Genomic DNA, 18,948 nt, shown 5'->3' with positions numbered 1-18,948 from the left:
GGGCATCAGCCCCAGAGCCCTGTGGGGGACCCTGGCTACTACTACAGCCAGTGGGTGGCTCACGTCGGAAGGACAGCCCTCCCCGTGCTCCAGCCCAATGCGTTGCTCATTCATTTGTGAAGTTAAAAAGCTTTTGGCCACGTGGCTCCTATGCATTTCTTTATCTCTTTTTTTTAGTAAATGCAGAGTTTTTCATATCAAATTAACTCGAAGGGAGGCCCATGGGGAAGAGTCTTGCCACTCTCCAGAAGCGGTGAGCTCAGGAATGTGGGACCGGAGCTGTTTTTCTTGAAATTGGAGAGCAGAGGTTTATAAAACTTCTATTTTTTTAGGTCGGGACTCAGAGACCCCTTTGGAAGGCATGAAACTTTGCCCGCTCAAAATGCACATAAACACACACACACACACACACACACACACTTTTGTAAACACTTACAAGGTGCCCTCTGAACCTGTCTGTGACTTCTGTAAGGGCTCAGATGAGTGGCATTTGGTCTGGAGAAAGTGTGTTGAGTTGGGATGCCCCATTCCCTCTCTCCCTCCTCTTCCTTTCTGTCAGACTCCCAGTTGCTTTCAGGCACCTTGAAGTTCGATACGGTTTTTTGGAGGCACCGTAGATCTGCCAGAAGGTGGACTTGCTTCACGATAAAGTTAAATACCTCCCCACTCGGGAGGGTTGCTAGAAAAGAATTGTCTTAGCATCAGAGGCCTAGATTCTCATCCTGACTTTTGACCCCACTGACCCCAAATTAGCTGTTTGACACGGATCAGGGCAGTTCCCTGTCTGGGCCTTTGCCCCTTTCCCAATAAAATGAGGGAGATGATTTAGAAAGTGTTTTCTGGTCCTAAAATTCAATTTCACGCTGTTTCCACTAAGTGTTTGGCAACGAGCAGCAGCTGTCGATGGGTTAGAGGAAACTGCTAACTGGTTTTTAATTTACCTAATGTTTGTAGATGATGCCACAGAGAAAGATCTTTCTGATCTAGTGTCCGAGATGGAGATGATGAAGATGATTGGAAAACACAAAAATATCATAAATCTCCTTGGAGCCTGTACTCAGGATGGTGAGTAGGAGGAAAAAATGCTTTCATCCAAATAATTTGAGCTTCAGTGTTAACATCGTTTTAGAAACGGTTGGACTTTTGGATCTTGCTGCTAGGCACCTCAAGGGCATGTTTAAAGTTCTCTTTAAAATCCCCTTGGGAAGATGTTCCTGGCCGTGAACACAAAGGGGACTTTGTGACCGTACAGGGGGACTGGGGAAAGGTAGGCGTTGAGAGGCTTTGAATGGGAGGGCCTTCTAGAGTCCTGCTGTTTTTAGGGCATAACCTGGAGGGTGTTTAGAAAAGAGAGTCTCCTTATGTTTTTGTTTTGTAGTGCTAAGAGGGATTTTTCAAAATAAGAGCCTCTGGGGGGGGCGCCTGGGGGGCTCAGTGGGTTAACAGTCTGCCTTCGGCTCAGGTCATGATCCTGGGGTCCTGGGATCAAGCCCCATATTGGGCTCCCTGCTCAGGGGGGCGTCAGTTTGTCCGTCCCTCTCTGCCTCTCCTCCTGCTCATGCTGTCTCTCCCTCTCTTTCAAATAAACGAAATCTTAGGAAATTAAAAAAAAAAAAAGACCCTGTGGTGTTATGGTTGACAAATCTCTTAAAACGGGGATTGAAGAAGCCGTGTCTTGCTATGGGCCGTGATGGCTGAGCTCCCAATAGTGCAGGAGAGGGACAGAGTGGGATGAAGGGACACATTACCTTCCTTAGAGGAGAGAGTGCTCTGCCTTCTCTCATTGGAGAGCTGACACCTTGGGAATCAGTTTGACGATAATTTATACACTTGAAGATGGCTATCTTTGCCTCCGCCTTTTCTCTTTTAGGTCTATACCAGGAGTCGGGAGACTTTCTGGGAAGGGCGATTGTAGATATTTTCGGTTTTGTGGCCGTTAGGGTCTTTGTGGCAACTCCTCACCTTTGCCAGTGTGGCGAGAAAGCAGCCACAGACAGTACAGAAATGACTGGGCCTGGCTGTGTGCCAATACGCTTCTATTACAGAAAGAGCCCGTGGGCAGGATTCGGCCCGCGGGCTGTCGTTTGCCGCCTCTGGTCCATGCTGCGGAGAGAGGGCGGCACGTGTGTGTCGGGAAGCAGACACAGAAATGTTCCCTGTGCGCTGTGTGTTATAGCCGGAACCTGCAAGCAATGTCCGTGCTCACAAAGGTCGGAAAATAGTGTTTATGTGATGGAATGTAGATAGGAATAGAAAAGGAACGATCTAGATTTATTTGTATCAGCCTGGTTGGGTTCCGTGCGGATAACGTGTAAGGGAAAAATGTTAGCTGTGGCTCTACTATATATACACGATTAAAAATAATAACGTTGTTTCTTGATCCATATCTGTATGTCAGATGGTTAAAGTGAACTGGAAAAGGCAAATTTATGGTAAGCGTTGCTCTGTAGGAGGGCGCAGGTGAGCCGGGGGGTGGCAAGGAAGGCCTCTCCTATGTTTCCGTCTCTTCCACTAGGACTTTGGAGGCTATCTTGACCCAAGTCTCAGTGATCACCGGGGGAAGATGAGGTTGCAGGTGTTGTGGTTTTGTGTGTCCTTTTCTGTATGGCTCAATTAAAAAAAAAAATGGTGGGTTATCAGAAACAAAACTGGGTGGAGCTTCCCCAGGCGGGTCTGGGTGCATCGTCTCAGCGAGCTTGCCCTATCCGTCCACAGGGCCTCTCTACGTCATCGTTGAGTATGCCTCGAAAGGCAACCTCCGTGAATACCTCCGAGCCCGCAGGCCGCCCGGGATGGAGTACTCCTATGACATTAACCGCGTTCCCGAGGAGCAGATGACCTTCAAGGACTTGGTGTCCTGCACCTACCAGCTGGCCAGGGGCATGGAGTACTTGGCTTCCCAGAAAGTGAGTCCTTCACATTCTCCTCAGTTGGGTGGATTCCAGTAAAAAAGGTCTGTGAAGAAAACAGGCAATTTGGACGTGCTCATTTGCTGAATCAAGCCCTTGCATGTCATGTACAACCTGGAAAATATTTATCGCGTTATTCACGTTGGGGTTTGGCGAACTCTTTGAAAGCCAAAGCAGCCTCAGACGTGACACGGTAGAGGTGAGCAGAAGAGATGTCTCTTCCCCTGGGATTCTGCTCTGAGTACAGAACAGCTCGGTTAGGGGGCACTGCCTTTGATTCTGATGAGTTTTTTGGGCTTTATTTGTTTTGGGATGAGTTTTTGGACATAGACTTTGGGTGTCGTGTTTATAGTTTTAAGCTTGGAAGGGCCTTGAATATTCTACGACTAAAGATCACGCGAGGGGACATTTTAGGAACACGGAGTCCGGGGTGTCATCTGGGTTTATTTTGTCTCATTTAGCGGGGTGACCCTCTGGTTCGAAATTGGCCAGGTCCCCTGAGGTGAACCGTCTGCATTCCAAGCATGCCACTTGCAGTGGAACTTTAAACATCTGAGTTATTCTGAAAGCAGTTAGACAGGTGCCCCGATGTCCTCTGGGGCATTTTGGATGACCCAGGACACCCTGCCTTATTAGCTCACACTTCGGCAGGGAGGGAGGGTTGCAGAACTTCCCCTTGGGCAGAAGTGGGGTTCCTTCCTACCTGTGGTGGGGCTTGATGCTGCTCTTTGGGTCCCCAAAGAAGTGAGGTTCTCTTGTGGGCGTGGACCCCTTGTCACCGGAGACCCGGGCTCGGTCATGGCTCTGCCCAGTCACAGCAGTGAGGGAAGCGACCACAGGGATAAGGGAGGGGTGGCTGTCCCTCAACCCCTGCTTCTGTGGCTGTGTTGGAACGCGGCCAGAGCTCCCACATGTTCTGTTTTTTGGTTTGTTTTTTATTTTCTTTTTTGTTTGTGTTTTATTTTCGAGGAGTCCAGAGTTGGAGACTTTCTCAGATTTCTTTTTTTCCAGGAAAAGCTCTTAACCTATAAATTTTAGGGAACTGTTCTGAGCCCGCGATTGTGCGTGTGTGCGGGAATACAGGCCCAGCTAAAAAGTCTCCCACGTGAGGAAATGGATCATATCCAGAACGGGGGACATTTGACAAGACATCACTTCCACATGTCCAAGTCATGAGAGACCAAAAACCACTGGGGGGGACAGTTCAGATTAAAGGAGGCTTAAGGGACAGGATAACCATGTGTGCATGACCCTGGACTGGGCCTTGGGCAGGAAAGGGGGGCAGCTTTTATAGAGAACATTCAGGAACAACGGAAAGCTGAATTGGGTCTACATTGTATAATACGATTGGATCGATAGCAATCTGGGGTGGTGAGAGTGGTCCTGGATTAAGGTGGGAGGTATTTTGTACGTGTTTGGGGGTGAGGTGTGCGGTCACTTTTAAATGGTTCAGGCATACAAAGATGTGTGTTGGGGGGACATTGTGAAGGGAGAGTGCCGGCGTGACAAGCCATCCCAGCACACGTGGACCGTCGTTGTTCCTCTTTCTTTCACCTTTGCTGTAGCTTTCAAATGTTCCTCACTAAACCCTGGGGACCGTGACCCCCCCCCCCCCGGTCTGGGGGCCTGGCCACTCTGTACCCTTCCCCATGTGGGACGGGGGAAGCAGTTTTTGGATATAGTGTGGCTCTGCTATTAATACAAAAGCAGTAGGAAGGCTGGCTGGTCATTTTATTATCCCTCAAGCAAACATTCCCGAGCACTCCTGACTCGTGCCTCCCGCCCTAGGTCAGGCTCCCGGAGTGGGTGGCCGCTACGGGCGGGGTCCTTGGACCTCTTGGAGCAGGAACCTCGGGCGACAGCAGGAGAAATCAACAATAAGTGTGGGAAGAAATAAGGATGGGAAAGGTTGAGAGGTGTGCTGTGCAGGAGACCGATTGTGGGAGGTTAGTGGGGGGGTTGGTGGGGGAAGGTGGCTGGTGAGTGTCCCCGCCGGGGAACAGCCAGAAGCCAGGAGCCGAGTGTGAGATGTGGCTGGAGCCCATTCTAGGCCTCACGGCCCCGGGCCAGGCCTTCAGATTGCGCCGTAGGCAGGGGTAATGGGGGCCGGTCTGTGCTCTAAAGATGGCTCGCTGGGACCTTGCTCACACCTGGTGGGTCGCAAGCTTGGTGCTGTGTGTTGGGCTCGAGTTTCCTGGCTCCTGCAGGTACTGGAGAAGAAGATGGATTTTGGATAGCTGTTGCTCTTGGGGTACTTAGTGATTTCCAGCCTGAGAGATCAGATGGTAGGACCAGGAGGAGGAAGACTCTGAGGCGGGAGATGGGGGGAGACGGCGGGCAGAGGTTCTGGTGGGCACGTGGGCGGGTGCTCTGGATACCGGGGGGACCCAGTCAAGGGCCAGTGCCGGGAGGAAGCTGCGGGCTGAAGCTCAGCCCTGGGGCCTGGGCTGAGACCTTGGGAGCCAGCAGAGGAAGTGTGGTTCCCAAGCATGGGCGGTCCTCTAGCCGGGGAGAGAGAGAGTAGAGGGGGAGTAGGAAAAGCTCTCAGTTTCTCCAGCTTGGCTCAAAGCGCCTGATGGCAGTGGACGCCGAGGGAGGAAAGGCAGGGTGTGGTTCACAGAGGCCACACGACGGGTTTCTGGAAGGCAGAGTGTTGTTTCGCCCAGAACGGGCAGAAAAATGTGTCTGCTTGCACCCGGCTGGTAGAGCCCGTGTGGACCCCCCATTGCTCTCCAGCCCTGAGGACTCTGAGATCCTTCCTCTTTGGAACTGTTGAGTATAGGGAAGAGGGAACTTTGTGAAAGGGGCAATTCTCATTATTAATCAGCACCAGGTTTTGAGAGCTCAGCATCTGCTAGGCACAGGACGAGCGTTTTCCATACAGCTTCCTCCATAACCCCAGAACACGTCTGAAGTAGGGGCGATTTTAGGAGAAGGATGCTGAGGACTGTTCAGAGATGCCAGGACCCCTTCGAAATCAGGTGTGCCTAAGTCATTGTCCTCATTTCCAAGATGGGGATTCCTAGGTCCACAGAGCAGAGCAAAATTGCTGGTCCCAGGCTTGGCCCTTTGGCCAAGTATCCACCATGCCCCCTAGCCTCCCTTGCTGCACTCTGGTAATCCCTGCCTCACTCTGGTTGGGGTGGGGGGGGATGTGGGGACGGGACTGATAAGATGCCCTGGTCAGGGCTTTGCTTACAGACACAGAATGGGCTAGAAGGGACGGAGTTGTATGTCATTAGGGCCTTGAAGGGTTCCAAAGCCCTTCATAGAAGATTGCCTGTAGTTAAGGACCTAGAGCTGGTGTTACGCCAGCGGTAGCTGAAGATCTTAAGAATGGTTCCCTCGAGTGGAGACTGCTTGCAGAGATGGAGGCTTATTCCTGACGGTGGAGGATGGAGAAGCAGGGAAGGGGCCAGATTCCGGTCTGCTCACACGCACGCCTCCCAGCCTCCAGCCAGGACCTTGCTGGAGGCCCGCTTAAGGAACTGTTGAGTGAGCTCTCTGGCTCATTACTGTTGGAATGCAATAATGAATTCGGCTCAGTAAACATTTACTGGGTCAGGCTCTGCGGTCGGTGCTGGGAATATAGACATGAACATGCAGGGTCTGTCCTTGAGCCATTGAAATACGCGCACGCGTGTACATGTGTGCGCATGTGGTGGTGGGGAGCTGGGGGTGGGCAAGTAAAGAGACACCAGGAGTATACAGACGACAGCAAGGTAATGTGGGGTATTTGAACCTTATACAAATTATGAAAGCTTTGCTTTTTAGTTCAAAGCACACTAATTTTGCTTTTTACCAAATCCCAAAGCCAGTTCGACTTGCTTCAAAGTGTTAAACCTGAGTGGGTGGTGTTTCTGTTACTCCAAGCAGGGCCGGCTTTCCCATCTGTACAATGGGTACAATCATATCCATCTCATGGGGAGCCCTGGGAATTTAAGTCAGTCAGCCGTGCAGTGGCCCCGTCACACTGTCTGGGCCATAGGGATGTTAGTCTTCCTTCCCTTCATGACCTGTGGATCTCCGTTTCCTTAAGAAATGGATGCCAAATGGTCTGAGGGCCTTAGTTATGTAAATGGTCAGCTCTGCCCTGGAAAACAGCTCGGATTTCTGCAGATGATGGGAATTTGGCTTGATTGTTAATTATTTTCTTTTTCTTGTATATTGGTTCCAAGTCTCTTACCGTCCAGCCCAGAGGGTGGGCGTTGGTATCTGCCAGCACCATGGGTTGTGGGACTTTGGTGCTCGATCCGGCTCTCGCCAAGACGATGACGGAGGTCACTGTTGTGGTGTCTCTTGAGTTGAGCCCTCATGTGTGGTGGGAGTCCAGCGTGTGGGAATCCAGAGTCTTCTGACCACACAGCTTGCCAAATGCACAGAGCTCGTGTCGGCCGGGAGCACGCCGCCGGGAGAGTTTGGCCGAGGGCTTGGAAGTTCAATTTGAGGAGGCCTCCAAACTAGAACATGGCTCCTGCCCCGGCTGGATCCCCAGGCGGCTTCTGGGAGCTCTCACGTTTCCTGCTTCCGTTCTGGCCAGGCTCAGGCATACTTACTTGCAGGCTTTCCCTGCTCTCCCTTTCCCGGTCTTCGCCCATCCAGGGGACACAGAAGCATCTAAAATCAAGGAATCGTTGGGCGGTGGGCAGGAAAAAGTAACTCCTAATTTATTCTTCAGCGAGAGTGTGGCGTGCTCCTTTTTATTGGCCATTTCTTGGCGTCCCTAACTACAAGCGGCCCCGTCTGACCCTTGTCAAGTGGCTGGGTAAGACCCTCCTTCATCCACTAGTTAACTTTGCCAGGAGCCCATGTCAAAGCATTTGGTAGAACTTTCTGTTCACTTCCATAGACTTTGCCTTTTCCAAAAATAGGGAGTCTCCTTACCGTGTGTCATGATGAAGTTTTGTGACACTGAAGTGTAACACTTTACAAAAGCATGTCATTTGCAGAAAGGAGAAATGGGAGTTATAATGACCAGACCTTTCTGAGACGGAGGAACAGGTATCAGAACTATGAATTAGCTGCCCTGTAGGGGGCGTGTCTGCATTCTTCCCCCACCTCCCTAGCCCCCCCAAGGTGTTTCACAGACCTAGGTGGGGCCCTTTGTGTGGGCCGGTGTCCCTCAGGTCTGGGCGTGGACAGACAGGTGTGGGTCTTAATACAAGCCTGGAAAGGACATGGTCAGTTCTTTGAGAACCACAGCTTGTGGCGAGCATAGCAGGTGCGGCCAGGCTGGGTCTGGAACCGTGGAGACCAGTCAGTCAGGCAGGCAGTGTGGCTCTCCGTGGGGCTGGGGGTGGGCAGTGGTGATGTCTTGAGCTAAGTGTGGCTGGAAGTGGGGACAGAGTGGGGTGGACAGACTGCAGAGGCCTGTGGGAGTCAGCGTCTGCAGAACTGGGGAGGGCTGTGCAGAGAATTCCAGTGTGTACCTCTTGGCCTGAGAGAGACCCAAGAAGATGAGAATGAGGGGAGCAGAGGCCTTGAATTTGAGGTGTTGACAGGATGTCACAGTGGAAATGTCCCGTAGCCTGTGGAAGATGACAGTTAGGGTCCCAGGAGAGAAGTTAGGAGAGAGGTAGGAATTTGCACATCTTTCGTGTGTATCTAAGACTAGAGAAACCCTGGGGATGTGTCGAAGTATACAAAATTAATGGGTTGGGCTATTTCTTCCATTTTAAGGGACAGGGGAAGAGAGGAACTAGACTGGGAGAGGGTGAAACGAGAAGGGATGGGATAGAACTCAAGGTGGAGGGCGGGGACTGTTTTTTAAAAGGAGCACAAGTCAGCAGTGTCCAGAGCTGTGGAAGGAAACACTAAGGGTTAGAAGAGCTCACTTGGGTCTGACTGGAGGCTCCCCATAAACTTTTGGGAGGAGCAGGGATGGAAAGAGAATGTTTGCAGACCGACCCACCAGGAGGTGAAGACGATGTGGTGTTGGAGTTTAACCAGCTCTTCTGAAAGTCTGGCTGTAAAGGGCAGGAGAGTTAGTGTAGAGATAAAAGGTTTTTAGAATAATCTGGTGCAGATTATTGGGAAGGGCAACAGTGTTGTTGGTCCTTTGCAAGTAAAAGAGAATTGGCAGCTTGGTGTATCTTTGCTCTTTGAAATGATTGGGGCCTTGGTTTTTTAAGTTACCTTTAATTAGAAAAGAAATACCATTTTTTGACCCAAGATGTATTTTTTCTGTCTGCATTGTAAGAAGTGAGTATGATTTCTCTTTATTCTTGAAATAGTTTGAAATGAGTTCTTTCTTGATTTCCAGTGTATTCATCGGGATTTAGCAGCCAGAAATGTTTTGGTAACAGAAAACAATGTCATGAAAATAGCAGACTTTGGACTGGCCAGAGATATCAACAATATAGACTATTACAAAAAGACCACAAACGTAAGTCTACCGCGGCGCTGTGGTGGAAGGGAGGGGGCTGGCTGTGGCACGGAATGTTCCAGATGAGAGATAATTGGCCTTCATTCCTCTGCCCTTTATCCCTGTTCCTGGGCCATGCTCTTGACAAACTTCTCAATAAGCACATTTCAGCTGCCTTTGAGATACTTCGAGTAAATGGGGAAACAGCCTTGTCTACAGAACCATCATCAGGCTTTTTGTCAAGAACCGTCCCCAGCCAAAACTAGAGCTTGGGCGTTTCTGGATTGTTTTTTGCCCAGGAGGTGGTCAGGGTGTGTCTCTGTGTGAGGGAGATCAAGCCCCATGAGAGTCCAAAGAAATGGCATTTTACTTGCGTGCCCAGATCTGTGCATTTTGCATGTTACGCACAGACCCTGCGGGGACTGATTTCTGCTCTGAGGACACACCAGTGACAGTCAGTGTCGGCTCTCAGATAGGACACAGCCTTGCCCAGCAAACAAAAGTAAACTGGTTGTAATCTAGCGGTTTTTACCTTTTTTTCCCCCATACCCGCAGGGGCGACTTCCAGTCAAGTGGATGGCCCCAGAAGCCCTTTTTGACCGCGTGTACACCCACCAGAGTGACGTGTAAGTAACTCCTTCTCTCCAGCGTCTTCACCAAGGTTGGGTTGCAAAAATACTGTATTCACCCTTCTTCATTCTTCGGCGCCTGCCGTATTTCACACATCGATGGAAGGTGCCGGAGCCGGCCTCAGAAAGGGAGGATTTTCTGGTAGGCTGGTCACCAGTGCGCTGTTGCTAATCTGCCCAGCTTCAAAGTGCACGGGGTGGGGGGGCGGGGAGTTGTAACTTTGAACCTCCTCCCACCAGGGCGGAAGTGCTTCCCCCTCCTCCCAACTTACTCACGGATCTACGACTACAGAGCTGCTGTGTCATTTGCCAGGCTGTTGGCGTGTTCTTTGCTCCCTGAAAGAAGGAATTTTGAAACTTTTCTTACTGAGGCTGGTTTGTCCTACTCCCCCGACCCTGCATCCTGGGCTCGTCCTTGTAGGGAGAAGCCAAGTGGGGCGGGTGATTTCCATGGTGCCCACTTGTTCTGTTTGTCCTCGGAAAAAATCCGACCTCGTCCTGGTATCCTTGATGAGATTAGAGAAATAGAGTGAAAACTGTATATTTCCATTATGATACACTTAAAAATACCATCAGGGTCAGGCTCCAACTGATATTTCAGAATTTCAGGTTTGGAAATTAGGTTGGAAGAAGTTACCCTGGTGGGAAACCAGAGGGAAGGTACAGAGCATCTCTCTGTACTGTTTTTTTTCCAAGTTTCTGTGAGTCTATAATTAGCCCAAAATAAAAAAGTTTAAAAAAAAAATCAGTTGAGCTATTTTTATTTATGGGACCAAGAGGCTCCCTGGGGTAGGCCTGGTGTCGCTGCTGGTCCCCTTTAGCGGTCCTAGAAGGAAGGCATTCCGAGCCCTGTTTTTGTAGGGAGTCAGGTGCCTGCATTGTGCTCCCACTTTTGCTCTAGACAACACGGGGGAGAGTTTCACTGCTCACCCCAAACCTGAAGGGAGTCAGGAAGGGTGTGTGTTTTGAGCCTCGGGGACGTAGGTAAATGCAGGAGTCTTGGCTTGATTATCCCAGGAATGGAGAGCATCCTGAACGAGGCTCAGGAAGCCCAACTGGGCCTCCACGAGGTCAGGTACACAGGGTGCCTGTGAGATGCTTTCAGTTTCTGTTGTAGGAAACCCTCTGGGCTCTGGGATTCCTTCAGTGTCACCCCAACCCGGTGCCCGCTCCCTTCCTGACCTTAGTGGTGAAACCTTTGTGCTCTCAGATGCTCCAACTGCCACACCGGGCGGCTGTTTACCTCGCAGAATGGGCTTGCTGGACTTACTCGGTCAACAGCCCCTACTGGTGGGTCCCAGCCCCCCGGGGGGGTGTCAGGCGCAGAGGCTGATGGAAAAGCTGGACGAGAGCATGAAGAATTTTGCAACTTAGGAGCTGAGATCCTCCAATGACTAACGTTGCATTTAAGAACGTCAGAATAAAAAAGTAGCCAACCCAGATCTCCACCAACAAAAAACAAAAAAAATGGAGGGATGGTTTCCCACCCCTACTCTGTGGTCCGTTGCCGGAAAATTCTAAGGGAACATCCCTCACGTTGTCCTCATTTGGGAAGGATGCTCCTTCGGGGCAGGGAGGGGCCTGTGGGATGAACGGGAGGAGGGTTCAGGCCATTTGTCTTTGAGCATGAGAAGCAAGTGGGCGTTGACGTTATTCACTGGGTACATTTGGGTTTTGGGGATTTAGGTGGGTTGGTAACACTGTTTTCTCTCTTCCTTGCAGTTGGTCCTTCGGGGTGTTAATGTGGGAGATCTTCACGTTAGGGGGCTCCCCCTACCCAGGGATCCCGGTGGAGGAACTTTTTAAGCTGCTTAAGGAAGGACACAGGATGGATAAGCCAGCAAACTGCACCAACGAACTGTAAGGACCGTGTTCTCTGCTAACACCGAGCGGGCCCACGATGCCCTGAACTCTCTCCCGACTTAGTTCGGGTTTCCTAACGCCCTTGGTTTTCCATACAGGCCCTAGGAAGAATTACTGCTGAAGCTTTCTGGGCTTAATCCCAGGACTGGGGAGGATGGCTACCCTGATGGCCCTCAATGTCCAAAAGAGAAAACGTCCTTCCGAGGTGTATGGAGTGAGCTTTAAATCAGGGCATCGGGCTTCCCGGCTGAGGGCGTCTGACTATTAGAGAGCGAGCCTCAGTGAAGACCACTGGGCCGTGCTTCGCTCTTGTCTCTTCTCAGAGGGACAGGGAGATGGAACTGGCCTTTTCTCCTACACAGGCTAGAAAGCACAGCCTTTCCTCACGAGCTGTGTCTGTCCCCAATGCGGCCAGTGGGCATGGGCGACTGCTGAAAATTGCTCTTATGGATTGATGTTGACCACATTTCTTTAGAGCACACCGGTGTCCGGTTACCTCTGTTCGACCCAGCGTCTAGCACAGAGAATTAAGAATGTGTCCAGGTGCCATCCTTGGAGTCCCAGACCTGACTATAAAACCATGAGCTGGTTTCGAGAAAAGCCTGGCCCACACTTCAAGTGGAATTATGTTGTGTTTGTGACACGCGTCTTGTGCAGTAGAATCAGTGCTTTGAAAGGGAGTCTCTCTTCCCAACCCCCCTGGGATTAACTAAGAAGAGTGATTGTCCCGGAGACTGTGGTCTATTGTGTATCGTTTCATGGGGATTTTATATCCGTAATCCCATGAGTGCTTTTCACTGTACAGTGGACATCTGATGAATGGCCACATTTTTATAGTATATTATATAAAGGTATTTATTGTGCTGCCTGTCATTCCTATTGCTTTTTCTAATATAGAGGGTCTGTCGAAACCCATGATCAAGATAAGGCCTGGGACCCTAGGCCTGTCCAAGAGTTAATCAGGAAGTTCATGTGCAGCCGTGGGATGGCAGCTTAATTCATGAAAACCTAACGTTGAAGTTGTTTTTTAAAACTGAGGAACCTTTGTCCTCTGTAATCATTCAAATAAAACCTGAAGTGTCAAGGAGAAGAATGTGTAGCGCTTTGGTCTGGAGCAGGGGCCGGGGGGCAGGGGACAGGGTGTGCCGGGAAGAGACTGGAGAGCCCGTTGGTCCTAGAAGGCTTTTCCCCCGCAGCGTCTGAAAGTGCCCGAAAGGTGTGATAACCACCGTGCTATGTCACTGTCACAGGAACGCACAAGTCTGCAGCGAAGATGTAGGAAAAAGTCTCTCCTGATGGCCTAGACACTATCCTCAGACATTTGGGGGGTTAAGTGATGTGTTTGTAGCTCAAAGCACCTTTCAAGACAAATCAAGCAGTGAATTTTTCGGGAAAGCAAATAACTGCTTTCTGATTTGGAAAGTTTTGATAGATCTTTGTAGTTTAGGACGTAGCTCCCTAGCACCTGTTAACATTGGCTGGTAGCTATACATGTCATCGTTACAGAGTTAATTCACCAGGAAATCCGTTTCCCCAGGTATATGATGATGAGGGACTGTTGGCATGCGGTGCCCTCCCAGAGGCCGACGTTCAAACAGTTGGTAGAAGACTTGGATCGGATTCTCACTCTCACAACCAACGAGGTAAGAGCCCTCTTCCGGGAGCCTGGGGTCCATTCTTGGGAGGCCCGTGGGGCTTTTCCAACACAGCCTCCCCAGGTGGAGTCTGTGGTGTGGATGATCGTTTTCCCACAGGGGTCAGACAGTTAAAATGTGTGTTCCTCCTAAATCCTGGTTTCTCTCAGGACTGCGATTTGAGAGTCCTGACTCAGGCAACCAGACTGAGGGCCCTAGTCGAGGCTGCCGCTCTCTGTGGCCTTCGGGTGGTGGGTCCAGGCTGTGGTAGGCTGGACAGTGAGGAGACGAAGGAAGTGTCCAACAGCAGCATTTGGGTTTGTGTGTCAGGAGCTTGGGTTTCTGTGTCCTAGTAATGAACGTAGGAGCTGCTGACCTTCTGTTACCGGTGGTGTCCGCCGGAAGCAGTGAAGTCCTGCCATTCTAGCTTCCCGTACACGGCACAGTCCGCCATGACCGTCTGGTAGTGGCGTGGGCCGTGTGGTCTCCATCCGTGGGCATGTGAACATATACACGTTTCATATAATGAGGGGCTTGTGATTTTTTAAACATTTATTTATTTGACAAAGAGCGAGAGAGTGAACGGGGAGGGGCAGAGGAAGAGGGAGAGGGAGAGAGAGAATCTCCAGCAGACTCCCTGCCGACCCAGATCTCGATCTCAGGACCCTGAGATCCTGTCCTGAGCCAAAATCAAGAGTCAGATGCTTAACTGACTCAGCCAGCCAGGCACCCCTGGGATTTATGATTTTTAAGTGAAAACTTGTACCCTTTTGTTAAAATATTTTTCTAGAAAATATTTATAATCTCTACCAATGAAAGAAACACTCCTCTGTCCCTGAAAGTCAGAATCCAGTCATGGTAGTGCTCAGCATGCGGACAGAGTGGTCTCTGGGGTTGTAGAGAGTGTCGGATCTGAGCAGGGAAGATGATAAACCCACCAAGGTCAGAAGAATCCCACGAAAAAATGGTTACTGAATCAGTTTGTGATATTTAATGAGGGTGCAGCAACAGTCTTCCTTCAAACAGGAAGAAAAGTCCCAAAACCCAGTTCTCTTGACAACAACAAAAAGAGGTTAAAATCGTTTGAATAAAAATATACATTTAATGTATTTTTGAATACATTTAATAGTTTTGGAATGATTTTTTTTAAAATGTTGTGATATGAAGCCTTAAGCCAGCAACATTATCTTGTGCGTCTAACTGTAGCTGATGAAAGGGGAGATTGCATTTAAATGAATACAGCTGACCTTCAGAAGTTGAAAGGAAAGGAACGGTTCAAGGGGAAAAAAGCAACTTTCTTCTCCTGCCAAAATTGTTGTTTCTAGTGTAAGTTCCTTTAACCCTAGACTTGGAATCCACTGACACCCCTCTCTTTCCTCTATCAGATCTGAACATTCATGGCTGCATTTAGAAACTGGGAAAACACTGATATTCCATTTTAATGGTCCTAAGTCCAGGCGCAATTCTCTGTATTTAAATATTTATATTTAAAGTGGGCCCATTCATACTGAAATTTACATCTAGCATCCTAAAATAAAAAAGCAGAATGCCATATTGTCTAACGGATATAAAAATCGAAGTTTCTTTCCTTCTGAAAATTATTACCATATGCTTGAGAAAAATGGTTCCATTTAGGACAAAATTTCATTTTTATCATTGTAAGCAAAAAGTTCTCTTTTGATGTGGTGGGCGTGTTTGTTTCCAGTTGTGCGGTTAATGCTGATGTTGTTGGAACTGACACATTCCCCATTCTGGGATGGGGACTCTTTCCCTTGCCAGCCCTGGTGATGAATTATAGTGGGGTTTTTTGGCGGGGCGGGGGGTGGGAAGAGGGGTCTTTTAAAATGTAGAGTCGCCAACATTCTGCGGGTTCTTCTCTGATAACACTGGGGCTGGTTGTGCTGTGGTCTGCGCTTTCTGCCTCCCCTCTCAGCAAAACCACATATCCTGGAATGTCACTGGCCTCAGGGTGTAGGAGCAGAACCACCCCAGCGTGTGAGCCCAGTGGAGGCAGCAAAACCCAGAAGTTCCTCAGTTTAGAAATCTTTGCATAGTTTCTGAGCAAGGGTCTGCAAATCTGTTCAGTAAAGGGCCAGATAGTGAAGGTTTCTTTATCTCTGTGAGCCCAACCCGTCAGTTCAGCTGTCAAGGCGAGAAAGCAGTTACGGACAACACGTCAATGAGCGTGTCTATATTCGGAGTTAAAAACGATCAACCCTAGCATTTAAATTCTATATGGATTTTATGTCCTTTGATGTCATTTTAATGCCACAAGATATTATTCTTCCTTGGATCCCCCCCCCAACCCTTGAAAAATGTTAAGAACATTTTAGCTCGTGTTTCAAAACATGTTTTTAGGTCTCAGGCCATACAAGACCTGGTAGTGGGCTCTCACCCTGCCATAAGTTGGAGGAGACGTTATCCTGGGTCATCCAGTGGGCTCTCTTCACAGCAACCCCAGCAGAGGCTGGAGGAGCAGAAGAGCCCTTTCGAGTTTCAAACTTTTCTTTAACAGTCCATTATGGATTTAACATACACGAGTACATCCGAGCCTTTTCTGAACCTGTTTACGTTTTCAAACTCGGAGAGCTTCTGAGAGTAATGAATTCCATCTGTGAAATTACCCGCTGAATGGAGACAGAGTCCCCCTAAATTATCCTAGAAACTGCAATAGTAAAGCGTAATTCGTAAAGTAAATATTCACAGTCTCTACTATTTTAAGGGGTCCCCGGAAACCATAACACATTGCGTTTTTTTCATTTTTTCTGGGGCCTCGGATTTCAACTGTGAGCGCGCTCTCTTTCTCTCTCTCTCTCTCCCGACGAGGCACGTAGCACGCCACTTGTTGGGGTCTGTGCGAGTGGACTGGAGGGCTCAGAATTTTCCCATTCCCCCCTCGCCACTTGTTTCTTGACGATGGATTGTAAGAGAAGAGTTCAAGGCAGCCTCGGGTCAATCAAGTGGGGGAGCGGTCTCGAGGAGGTCTTTGTGGGAGCTGGGGGGAGGGGGGACTGGGTCCCTGAATCCTCCAGGGGTGCCCCGTCCCGTCTCCGCTCCGGTAGAGCATCTCCAGAACCTGCATTTGAAATAAAAGTCTTCTCTTCCCTTCTTTCAGGAATACTTGGACCTCAGTCAGCCTCTCGAACCGTATTCACCTTGTTATCCTGACCCGAGATGAAATAAAACGTCTTCTCTTCCCTTCTTTCAGGAGTACTTGGACCTCAGTCAGCCTCTCGAACAGTATTCACCTAGTTATCCTGACACAAGGAGTTCTTGTTCTTCGGGAGATGATTCTGTTTTCTCTCCGGACCCCATGCCTTACGAGCCCTGCCTTCCTCAGTATCCACACGTAAACGGCAGTGTTAAAACATGAATGAGCTTGTCCTTCTGTCCTTCTGTCCCCACACGGGACGGCGCCAGGAGCCTAGCCACACTGAGCAGGGAGGCCACGCCTCCAGGAGCCGCTTGGCTCCGCTTGTATATATGGATCAGAGGAGTAAATAATTGGAAAAGTAATCGGCACACGTGTAAAGAATTTTATACAGTTGGAAACTTGTAATCTTCACCAGGAGAAGAATGTTTCTGAGGTCGTGGACTGCCGTGGGCTGCCGCACGCCCATGACCCACTGTGGGTCCTGGCTGTGGGCCCTCCGAACTCAAGGCAGACTTATGTTCTGTCTTCCTTGTGAATTTTGTAATAATCGGAGAAAATATATGTCAGCACACACTTACAGAGCACAATGGCAGTATAGAGGTGCTGGAAGTATGTAAATATATTCAAATTATGTATAAATATATATTATATATTTACAAGGAATTATTTTTTGTATTGATTTTAAGTGGATGTCCCAATGCACCTAGAAAATCGGTCTCTCTTTTTTTAATAGCTCTTTGCTAAATGCTGTTCTTACACAGAATTTCTTAATTTTCACCGAGCAGAGGTGGAAAAATACTTTTGCTTTCAGGGAAAATGGTATAACATTAATTTATTAATGAATTGGTAATATACAAAACAATTAATCATTTATAGTTTTGTGTTTTGTTTTGTTGTTTTGTTTTGTAATTTAAGTGGCATTTCTCTGCAGGCAGCACATCGGACTAGTGGATCTACGGCTTGGACTTAACTAGTTATCAGAGTCTTTGAAAAGAGAAATATTTACAGAATATGACTAATTTGGGGAAAATGAAGTTTTGAGTTATTTGTTTAAACTCTGCTGTCAAATGATTGTTCTTACACCACCAAAATGCCGATAGGAAACAAACCCATTAGGAGGGAGAGTATTTTGTTTTGCTGTGCAGCTCTGTTGTTGGGCCCCTGGAACATTGAACTAGACTTCCCAAGACAAACGGTACCAGCGTTCTCTTAAAAAGATGCCTTAATCCATTCCTCGAGGATGGACCTTAGTTGACGACTGTACTCCTCTCCGGCAGCTGGCCTTCTGCCCCGAGTTGCACGGTAATCAGATTAGCCTGTATGCTCTTCAGTGGATTTTGATAACGGCTTCCAGATTCACTGGTGTTAGGGAAGCCTTTTAGAATCTTCACGTCTCATCGTAGAAATTGAAACACTGAGTTGTTCTGCTGATAGTTTTGGAGATACTTCCATCTTTTTAAGGGATTGCTTCTGCCTAAGTCTGGCAGGACCTCACCAAAAGATCAGGCCTCATACCAACGTCAGACGCAATGTTGCCGTGTTGTGCGTTCTATATGACAGTACCCGGTTTTGCTTTGGAAACAAACACCTACTCACTTTGCTATAGCCATGCAACATGAATGCAGATTACACTGATTCTACTTGTTACAAAATTGGAGAAAGTATTTAATAAAACCTGTTAATTTTTATACTGACAATAAAAATGTTTCTACAGATATTAATGTTAACAAGACAAAATAAATGTCACGCAACTTATTTTTTTAAGACTCGTGTCTCACCAAATGGTTTCCTGTGCTCGGAGGTGTTGACTCAGTGCTGTTGGTGGGGTCGCATGAAAGGCACAGCTGGGAAGGTTCGTTGTTGGCTACGAACCGGTAACTTGCAACAGGGACTGGCCAGGACCAGCGGTACCTGGGACAGGTGCATCCAGTGAAAATCAGGGGAATTGGTTTAAGCTCTGGCTCAGTTGTTTCCTGGGGCCCCGAAGGTGTCGGTGTATCTTTCTGGGCTTTAACTTCTAGAAAAGCAAACAAGGGATGGTGCGGGCGAAGCTTTGCAAACGGGGAGGTGTCCGGTGTCCTGCGGGTGGCAGATGCTGTGAGAGGAGAGCTTCAGACGGTCTGGATCCTGGGGAGGGATCCTTGAAGCCTCCTCGGCTGGCTTCCTCCTGATGTACAGGGAGCTGAACTGGCTTCAACTTTTCAAGAGAGCTTGAACAAATGTTAAAATACTTTGACCTATTTCCAGGCCACCAAGACTCCGAAGAGGAAAACGGTGTTTTGCCTGCTAACAATGTGAATTTATGATTCAAGGTCCCATTATGTCTGCTTGCCAGCCTCCTGGGAAAGGGAGACAGAAATAGCCCAGATTCATGTAGACTTCAGCCCTGCTCTCA

The 18,948-nt window shown here is 48.8% G+C and overlaps 1 protein-coding gene across 10 annotated transcripts in view; it reads left to right on the top strand.

Annotated features, from left to right (window-relative positions):
* Window positions 1-18,317, top strand: part of FGFR2 (fibroblast growth factor receptor 2) — a 102,160-nt gene extending 83,843 nt beyond the window's left edge. For 9 of the 10 annotated variants that reach the window (XM_046026655.1, XM_046026654.1, XM_046026652.1 and 6 more), the window contains 7 exons: window positions 955-1,065; window positions 2,716-2,906; window positions 9,172-9,294; window positions 9,829-9,899; window positions 11,625-11,762; window positions 13,303-13,408; window positions 16,608-18,317. In XM_046026655.1, the coding sequence (XP_045882611.1) occupies window positions 955-1,065; window positions 2,716-2,906; window positions 9,172-9,294; window positions 9,829-9,899; window positions 11,625-11,762; window positions 13,303-13,408; window positions 16,608-16,772 (905 nt within the window). In that variant the 3' untranslated portion in view covers window positions 16,773-18,317. Of the gene's footprint in view, window positions 1-954; window positions 1,066-2,715; window positions 2,907-9,171; window positions 9,295-9,828; window positions 9,900-11,624; window positions 11,763-13,302; window positions 13,409-16,514 lie in introns of all 10 variants that reach the window. The other variant, XM_046026647.1, reaches the window with a different exon arrangement.
* Window positions 18,318-18,948: the final 631 nt, after the last annotated feature.

The sequence above is a fragment of the Meles meles genome, chromosome 13, assembly GCF_922984935.1.
Source record: "Meles meles chromosome 13, mMelMel3.1 paternal haplotype, whole genome shotgun sequence".
Lineage (NCBI taxonomy): Eukaryota > Metazoa > Chordata > Mammalia > Carnivora > Mustelidae > Meles > Meles meles.
Note: the sequence above shows the minus strand (reverse complement) of the source record. Positions and strands in the feature narration are given on the sequence as shown.